The following is a 10,037-nucleotide window of genomic DNA, read 5'->3' on the forward strand; positions in this document are numbered from 1 at the left end:
TCTTTGTAACCGATTGTAACTGGAAACAAAAGAAAGAGAAATGTTTCATTTGACCATTTAGATTTAGAATTATAATATTCACTACCATTCAAAAATGTTTTTTTTTTTTTATATATATTTTAAAATGTAATTTATTCCTGTCATGGCCAAGCTGAGTTATCAGCATCATTACTCCATTCTTCAGTGTCACAAGATCCTTCAGAAATCATTCTAATATACTGAATTGGTGCTCAAAAAAAATTTCTTCTTATTATAAATGTTGAAAACAGTTGTGCTGCTTTTTAAGATTCTTTGATTGGCAAAGTTCAAAAGAGCAGCATTTATTTGCAATACATTTTTTGTAACATAAAATGTCTTTACTGTAACTTTTGATCAATTCAATTAATTCTTGATCAATAAAAATATAAATTTTTTTAAAAAACAAAATCACAATTACCTCAAATTTTTTGAACAGTAGTGTACTGCATGTAAAGGGTGTTTTAGGATAATTAAAGGATAATTTCTAATCAGGCACCAAATATATAGACTACCTACAGTATTATTATTTCATATATGAACCTGCAATCTAACGAACGCATTCTGAGCATAAACAGGCTTTATCATCCACATGTTCCTGATATTCACCTGGTCTGCACAATAACTTTCTAAAGAGGAAGTTTGTAATATTTACAGCCTTATTCTAAACAGAGAGGCACAAAGCTGTGATGCAGAAGTTGTACCATCCAACATCCGCCTCTGATGTGGACAAATGTAATTAAGAGTTATCAAAATGTCCACTTCACACTAAACATTAACCTCACTGAGTGCAACTGAACCACTAGTGCAGCTGACCCCAGCTGCGACACAACTCAAGAAGGATTCAAATGAATGACTGCTGTTCTCATAGTCTTTCACACTCACTGCTTGAAGCAGCACATAGTGCCATGTTTGTCCTGTTTTACATTGCATGCATTTGCAGCGGCACCCATATTAACAGGTTACTGGATTCACAATGTCTGCATTTAAGCAAAGCACATAGGTGAAATAGAGAAGTGAATTTCCTTCATGGATTAAAAAATAAAATTATAATAAATATAATAATACATTTTATCTCATACTTTTTTTCTCAAAATGAAGAATTGCCAGATATAAACTCAGAGATAAAGTTGCAATTACATTTTTTATTTAATTTTTTTATTCTGTGATGAAAACAATGTTATGTTAGTATCACTGAGATACTTTTATAGTTTGTATTAATATTTTGAATTAGTTTTAATTTTTATATTTTCCAATTTTATTGTGCGTTGTTGTCATTTTTATGTTTTATATAGTTATTACTGTTTTCAGTTTTGATTTTAGTTATTTTAGTACATCATGTTAAACTAAATGAAAATTTAAAATGTTGCCTTGGCAAGTAGCTGAAAAAAGTTTTAGTTTTTATATATTTTATTTAAGTTAGAATTTATATTATTTCAAGTAAAATAACCCATGGCGGAAACAAGCTTGACTTTTTCTCGCAATTGCCTGTTAGTTTATATCTGGCAATTAGAGATATACATTCAGAATTGCACCAAAAAAAGAAAAGAAAAAATAAATAATTATGAGATAAAAAAGTCACAATCACCTTTTTAAATTTTTTATTCCATTGTGGAAATAAGCTTCCATAGAAATGGCTTCACTAAAGAGTCAACAGCCAGATAAAGGCTATTGTATATTCATATTATAGCAGACACAGTAGTCATCCACAGCAGCCCCATGTACAGACTCACTATTACATCATGCATTACTTCATACTGACTCAATCATGTCTCAAAAACGTTTGAGGCATTGACTTAAAGGGGTCATATGATGCGATTTCAATTTTTCCTTTCTCTTTGGAGTGTTACAAGCTCTTGGCTCTTGAAGAAGATCTGTAAAGTTGCAAAGACTAAAGTCTCAAATCCAAAGAGATATTCTTTATAAAAGTTAAGAGTCAGCCACACCTACCTATGTTCTTTTTAGCAACATCATATGACCCCTTTAATGTTTTATAGTGCTTAACGTTTTGGTTTCCAAATTCTTATCAATAAATGTTAATGTTTAGTGCATGACATGCTAGGCAATAAATCAAGCCACCCTTTGAGCCTTTGTATTCTTGGGATCACATATGGTGAGATATCACTGTTTATACAGAGAAATAAAATCATGAGTGTATGTGTGTGTTCACCACAATATATGTCACAGGTGAATAAGCAGTTCACTCATGCGCAGCAGTGTAAACCATCTGCTAGGAAACACAATCCAGACAACACAAAGGTGAAATGTGACCAATACTAAATTCTTAATACAATTAAAAATGATATTCTTCTTCCTGGCACTATTCAGATTTTATTGTATTTTCTTTAATAACCTAATTAAGAATTACTTATGAATTTCTTTTAGCAGCACACTAGCAAACAGATGGCCTTAAAACTAACAGACATGAACCAAAAGCCACAAAACAGTGGCTTTCTACATAATAATTTACAAACAAACAAAAAAAAAAAAAACTGCTAGTATGTGTTATTCTATCTACCATTTTCTTAAAGAGTCATAGCTTTAAATTACAAAACTTTTTTTCAAATTACTATAGTTTCCTAATCTCACCAGAGGCAACAGTTTTGACTTTCACACCCCATAAAAATATTTCCTGCAAATCTCTGAATGTCCAAAAGGCCCCTTTGAAACCTGATGACAGACTTTCTTCAAAGCACATGACCTAATATGACAATATATTTCCCCTCTATTCAGTTATGGTCTCTGTACAAGTGGACCGCAACAAAGGATTAAGACATCACGTTCAAAGCGCCAAATTTTAACCTATTGTCTGCTGTGAATAAAGCGCGACTGTAACTTGACTCTGTAGAGGTTACATGATCCCAGCAATATTTTCACAGCACTGTACAAAACATACTAAAATATATACAGTCATGTAGTTAATCACTTTGAGATTATACAGAAGCTATTACTCAAATGAAATGTTTAAATTCATTACACTGTTAGGCTCCAAGCCAATTTTTTTTTTGTTAGGACGAAATGCGAACTAATTGGTTCTCTCTCTCTCTCTCTCTCTCTCTCTCTCTCTCTCTCTCTCTGTTTAGAAGAAGTCTGTTATTATTGATGTTAGTAATGGAACTTAGCACAGGATACTCAAAACATACTAAATGAAAAACAAGCAGCGAGGTCAGAAAGCGAATAAACAGTTTACTATCTTGACCAATGCATATGCATTTACATAACGGAGGGAACTGGAAAACTGATCTGTGTCACGTATGCAAGGATCTAAGGGGACTGAACAGGACAGGCATGCACTGCGCTTCAAAGAATGTCAATTACACTTTGGCCACGAAAAAATCCACAAGCTGACGCACAACATGTATTCAAAGAACTAATGGTTCTTGACGGAACTATTCCATCCAATTAGAGCCAGGGTTTTCATTCAGGGGCCTGTGGACCCCTGGGGGTCCCTGAAAGTACTTCAGGGTGTCCATGGAGAAAATAAGTATGTTGTAATGTATTAATGTTAGCAAATTTTCTTGATAAATGTTTTACCAAGAAAATGTTACCTTTTTCATATTAGCAATTGCGGGACCTTGCATTGGTGCTATTTTTTGGTCTGGATCCTTTAAGTTATTCTAAAATTTATTAAGAAATGCAATTCACAAAAATCTCAACTGTCAATTATGTTTTCACTTTCTGAGTTATTGCCATTTTAATAGCTTTTGTGGGGCTTATTTGTTTATTTACATTTTGTTTTAAAATTGGTTTCGGTCAAACTTTTGGCTGCCAAATCAAAGTGAGTGTGGTGTAACATGCAGGAAGCCACAAGAAAAAAATATAATAAAAATAAACAAATAATAACAGTCAACCAATACCAAGTTTTTAAAAACCCTTAAACAATTAGGTTGGTACACTTGTATTCAAGGTGCGAGTAGGTTTGAACGTTTCACTACGGATACTAAATTTGCACTAGGTTACACCTTTTGACATTTTTGCAGTCATTAAATTAAAATATTTTGAAAATGAAATATTCTTGTATGAAATGAGCATGAATAACAAGATTACATTAGGAACTTTCTTTGAGCTTGTGTTTCAAACTAGATTTTAAAAATATTTCTCTTTTTTTATTGTCTGGGACATTTGCGACTGAGTCAAAACTGGGGGTCCACTTGTTGCTTATTGTCGAATGCCATTTGAAATGGCTTAAGAGCAACATAACGGGACAGCATGTTCCTCCACCCAGCCCTAGTGTAAAATAGTCTACCCCTGTTTTAACACATTTCTGCTTGCCTACTGCTTTTAGGAAAGAAATCTTTCTGTAATATACTGTAAAAAGTAGGCTACTGTATTGTAATTATATCTTTACTTTAGGAGTCTATTCGCAATTCAGTGGTTAATACACAATCACCAATTATTTAAACCACAAACAGGAAAAAGTTATTCACCACACGAACCTTGCGCTGGTACAGTCGTTGTACAACGCTTCAAAATCCTTTCTGGAAATGAGTTTGCAGCGGTTCACGCCGGGCTGGATGGCACCGAGTCCGCGCAATACGCGCACCTGCTCCACGGTGCACACCACCGGGTTTATATCCAAACGCTTGAGTTTCGTGTACACGGTGTGCAGTCCGCCGACAAGGTGCTTCAAGAAAAGGTCGAAGACTTGCGGGAGACAAATAAGCTCGTGTCCGTCAACGTTAAAAGAAGCCACTTTCACCCCGTGCACCTCCACGATTTTGCATTCGTTTGTCGCTGCGCCGCTCTGAAGCGTCGCGTTCAGTGAGTTGCTCAGTCGCGGAGAGTCCGCCGGACTCGAGAAGAACGGGTCGGTTCTGAAGAGTTTAGCGGACACCGCAGAAGTCCCAGAGTGAACCGGAAGAGTCGCAGGAACGGCCATAGTGGTCATTACAATTATTATTATTATTTTATTATGCTCTTTTAGGTCGTCTACTTTCTCATCACTCTCCCTTATATGCCTTCCTCTTTTGCACTGCGTCCACAGAGCAAAACTGGCGGTACCGAGCCGCGCGCCTCTCTTTACCCGTGTGAAAATTCAGATAAAGGGAGTGCTCGGTCCGGTTAACTCCGCCTCTCGCTGGAAGAATGATGCTCCATTTTGCCAACCACATGTGCTCCAATTTATGGGTAAAGACTTCACTGGAGGTCGAAAAATTACAGCCCTCCTCCTCTATTGAGCGAAGAGTCCAGCTTCAAGTTGTTATGTTAAATCCCAGATCTATCCATCTGACCTTCCATCCGTCAATGTCAAAATTATTATAAAAATTTTTAATAATTTTTCCCACACATACATAATTATTAATAGGCCGTGTTTATTTGCAGTAATTGCAAATAACTAACTTTATTGGCAAAGGCTATTTGCACTGACTCTGCCCACTTTGCTCAGACAATTTACCACAGTACAAATAGCATATTACTTCTGTTCACATTTTGTGTGAATAGCTTCTTTCACTATCTGCACTTAGAAAAGTATAAACAGAGAAGCTATTCGTTACTATTTATACACATGGTCAAAACATCACTATTTACACTAAAAATCTACATGGAATATTTTATATAGCCTATTGAATATATAACCTATATGTGTGTGTGTGTGTGTGTGTGGTGTGTATAAATGTCACACCACAGGGCCATGTCAGTGCAGTTATTTTAGTTTTATTTATATACTGTTCTATTATTTATTAATATTTTGAATTAGCTTTTTATTTTTTATATTTTCAGTTTTTATTTAAATTTTAGTCATTTTATGTACTTCATTTTAGTTTTTTAATATTTCTAAGAAATTTCCACTCACATGTTTCACTGTACCCTACTGTGTAATACACTCTTGTTCATGCAGACAGTGGTTCTATGTCAAGAAAATAAAGTGTGAAATAAAAAGCATGATATTTAGGCAATAGAAGAATCAGCTTTGTCTTTTATAGGTCAAGCTAAGTCAGGTACTCAAGCGTTTGAATGCCATCTGTTCAGCATCATTGGGAAAAACATGCTCACACATCTGGATGTGTCTGTGGAAAGACTTCTGTGCACCCCTCTCCTGAGACTCACAAGAAATCCTTTGAGAAACATGCCATAAAAATATCCCACATGTCCCTTTAACCACATTTGTGTTCCCATCAGACATGCCATCTCTTTATTCACATTAATAAAGTAGTTTTGTAAAGTTTCTTTTAAGCCATTCTGTAATAGTACATGAGAGTTCATCATTTACTGACCCTCATGTTGTTTTAAACCTGTATCACTCGCTTCTGTGAAACCTTTTTTGTCCATACAATGAAAGTCAATGTTGTTTGGACTCGGTTTATCAAAACATCTTTTCTGTGGGGGAAAAATGCATACAGGTTTGGAATGACAGAAAATTAATTTTGGTTGAACTATCCCTTTAAATCTATTTTCCGGAGCGTCATTATGAGAGACAGCTTTATTGTTGTAGAATCTGTAGCAGATTTAATTGTATGATAATAGGACATATTATATAGCGCTTTCAGGCTATTTATTTTCAGTTCGTTTTTTGTAGCTAAGAGATTTGAAAGCTTTGTACAACTGGCTGAGACGGCACAGGTGAAGAGTAGGATGAGTTTTGTTTGAAGAAGAGTGAGTCATGAAACCGTTATAAAACAGTATGCTGGCAATTCTGATTTAGATGCATGTTCTACAATGTAACAACATTATGAACATTAAAACTCATTTTGGATATCGAGAAGCACAATTACACATGGTAGACCAAAGTCAATGTGTGAGGGATAGTGATAAAGTGTCAAGAAGATGTGGATGACCTTAATGACACGTTGACCTGAATTTGCATTTCAGTGTGAAATGTAATTATGAACAGTACGAATGAGGCTTTCTGGGAAACAAGGCTGGGGTTAATCCATTCAAATCCAATTTAAAGGAGAGAGTGTATAACTAGTCTTAGGCTGACATGCCTCTCTTTAAATGGTTAATGGACAGTCAATTAATGGTGCGAGAGCTGTAGAAACACACTGAACACTTAATAATTTAGAAGGGAAGTTGAAAAGTGAGGGGTATTAATATAAGAATAATATGACCCAAAAAAGTGATATGACGAATTTGAAATAATGTGGTACATTACTGCTGTCTAAAACATTTTATTTTGAGTTATGTGACATTACAATGAAATTCAATACAATTTCCTGTATGATACACAGGGCAACTTTTTGAGCAATGTTGCTGGGCAATGTTGCCGTCAGCGGGCAACCAGGTGAGACACAAGGCCCACGACCGATCTGAAGTATTCAGATAGAATTTTTTGCCCATTGTCAATGGGAACGTGCCTTCACCTTATGTGATTAACACTCATTTAAAGGAACAGTTCACCCAAAAAAAGAAAATTTGCTGAAATTTTACTCATCCTCGGGCCATCCAAGATGTAGATGAATTTGTTTCTTCATCGGAACAGATTTACATCACTTGCACACATTGCACACAGTGAATGGGTGCTGTCCAGTGAAAACATCGCCTCGTCTGAATCAGGAGAGAAATATGCACAAATCAAGTACAGTTTAACAAGCACGGTTTGAATTTAAAATGCCTGGGATGGATTTTTTTCTTACAAACGCCCAGATTTTCACTTAAAGGAACACTCCACTATTTTTTAAAATAGGCTCATTTTCCAACTCCCCTAGAGTTAAACAGTTGAGTTTTACCGTTTTCGAATCCATTTTGCGCCTGCTGCACCCATAGTACGGCAGCAAAGTTCCTTGATGATTACGCCGGAATGAGAGTATATTGGCCTAGAAAATCGCAACTTTTCATTTTCCGTCAGTCTTAGTACACGATGTAACTACAGAAGAGTCAAGTTTTAAACAGGAAAAATATTGAAACTCTTTTGTCATTTTTGAGATGCTAACGGTCTAATCAGATTCAATGATCTATGCTAAGCTACAGCTAAAAATGCTACCGCCAGACCCGGAGATCGGCTGAATGGATTCGAAAACGGTAAAACTCAACTGTTTAACTCTAGGGAGTTGGAAAATGAGCCTATTTTCAAAAATAGTGGAATGTTCCTTTAAGTTATGTTTTTATCAGCTGTTTAAACTCTCGTTCTGACGGTACCCATTCACTGCAGAGGATCCACTAGTAAGCAAGTTATGTAATGCTAAATTTCTCCTAATCTGTTCCAATCAAGAAATAAACTGATCTACATCTTGGATGGCCTGAGGGAGAGTACATAATTGGCTAATTTAAATTGTTGGGTGAAACATTCCTTTAAGTTAACAAAAGACAGTGACGACAGAATTGCTCCATGGCATCTTAACCTTTGTTTGTATATAACTGAAAACTAGAAAGGTTTGTCAAGACAAACTTTATGTTGGCTTGAGAAAGCCTGATTGAGAAAGCAGTAGATTTAATAGCTTTCAGTCTAAAGGTTTTAATTTTTTTTTCATAAGTTAGATATTAAAGATGTTGAAATTTAACAGGCAAATAATCAAAATGGACATATTAAAATTACAACTAACAAAATAAATAAATAATTACTACATTTAAAATGCATCCTAAAAACTCATTACATACTTTGATATCATTTCTGAATAGATAACTATACTGGACACATTATCATTGTTTGAAGGATTTGAACGCACACACATACAAACAAAATTAAGAGAAAAGGCAAGGTTGGTCGGTCGGTCAGAGTTTTGGCTATGAATCAAATCACTTCAAGGGCTCAAGGAATGAGAGAATAAGAAAAGAATATGGACCACATTTCCACTCCTGTCTCATCTATTTTTTCCCCTTCTTTCAAACACATGCATTTACAGACAGGCAGACACATATCTGCCACTCAAAAGAGCAGTATAAACATGATATATGAGAAAAGATCAGACGAGTGGCCAAATGTCTTCAGTAAATGGAAAAATAAATTCAGATGCTCGAATAAACCCTACAGGGTGGACTACAATGACCTAGAGGATGAAGAAGCTTTAAAATTCTGATACATACAGTACACATACACACATTAATTATGTGCTATTTAGAACCGGATGTGCATCTGTTGAAAGAATGATTTGGCGACGTTAAGCATGTCACAACTGTCACGCCCAGAAATAAATGACTGGCACATGTTTGAAAAAAACAGCTCAGTCTTAGACACACTCTCCTTTTATTTTCTGCAGCTCTTTGTCACTTTGTGCAAATGAGAACAGATGTGTTGCTTATCTGGCAGATGCTAAAAACACTTACATGAATTTTCCTCTTGGTTAAATGAGTCTGAGTTGACAGCAGTCTGACGTGACACTGATGAAAGGTGAAGTCTCCTCTAGCTCAATTTTTCTGCTGTTATTATAGTGGGTATAGAAAAGAATCACCCATCTTTAAAATAATCACATTTTGTTGCTTTGCAGCCTGAAATGAAGACGGACACCGTTTTTGTTTTATCCAGCTGTATTTGCTCAGTGCAACTTATAACATCCAAGTGAAAGATATAACACCAACATGTCAGAAAAAAAAAGAAAAAAAAACAATCACTGAGTTGGAAAAAGGATCACCCCCCTCCTAAAAATGAATTGTAAACTCAGGTGTAGCTAATCACCTTCTCAATGGCACACAAAGTCATTTGACTTTCAACTGTGATCAGCTGTGGTCATTTTCATCAGCTCATCATGAAAAGTGCTTTCCTGGAGCATTTCAGTCCTTGGTAGTGCAACTGAAGCAAACAATCAACTATGGGTGGCAAGGCACTGTCAAAAGATCTTTGGGATAAAGTGCTGGACAGGCATAAGTCAAGAGATGGATACAAAAAAATGTCAAAGGTTTTATCAATGCCTAGAAGCACAGTGAAGTCTATTATTAAAGGTGCAGTAGGAGATCTTGGAAAATGCTAACTTTAGCCTGATAGCACTGAAAGCGAACGTCCCACACTCCCTGCAATCGCCGTTCAAAGCCACGCCCCCTGAACGCACATACGCTCACAGATCAGAATACCAGAGATAACATTACTACAATAGGCTACATCAGCAGTTCCCAATTCCGTGAATGAATGTTCCGAAGTGAAGTAAACTTCA

General features: G+C 35.8%; 1 protein-coding gene across 2 annotated transcripts in view; it reads right to left on the reverse strand.

Annotated features, from left to right (window-relative positions):
• The window catches only part of LOC107665972 (dachshund homolog 2-like), a 38,621-nt gene extending 33,616 nt beyond the window's left edge, over nucleotides 1–5,005 (reverse strand). For both annotated transcript variants that reach the window (XM_016457060.1, XM_016457059.1), the window contains exon 1: nucleotides 4,452–5,005. In XM_016457060.1, coding sequence (XP_016312546.1) covers nucleotides 4,452–4,903 — 452 coding nt within the window. In that variant the 5' untranslated portion in view covers nucleotides 4,904–5,005. The remainder of the gene's footprint in view (nucleotides 1–4,451) is intronic.
• Between the last annotated feature and the right edge of the window lie 5,032 nt (nucleotides 5,006–10,037).

Source organism: Sinocyclocheilus anshuiensis, unplaced genomic scaffold, assembly GCF_001515605.1.
Source record: "Sinocyclocheilus anshuiensis isolate Anshui unplaced genomic scaffold, SAMN03320099.WGS_v1.1 scaffold775, whole genome shotgun sequence".
Classification (NCBI taxonomy): domain Eukaryota; kingdom Metazoa; phylum Chordata; class Actinopteri; order Cypriniformes; family Cyprinidae; genus Sinocyclocheilus; species Sinocyclocheilus anshuiensis.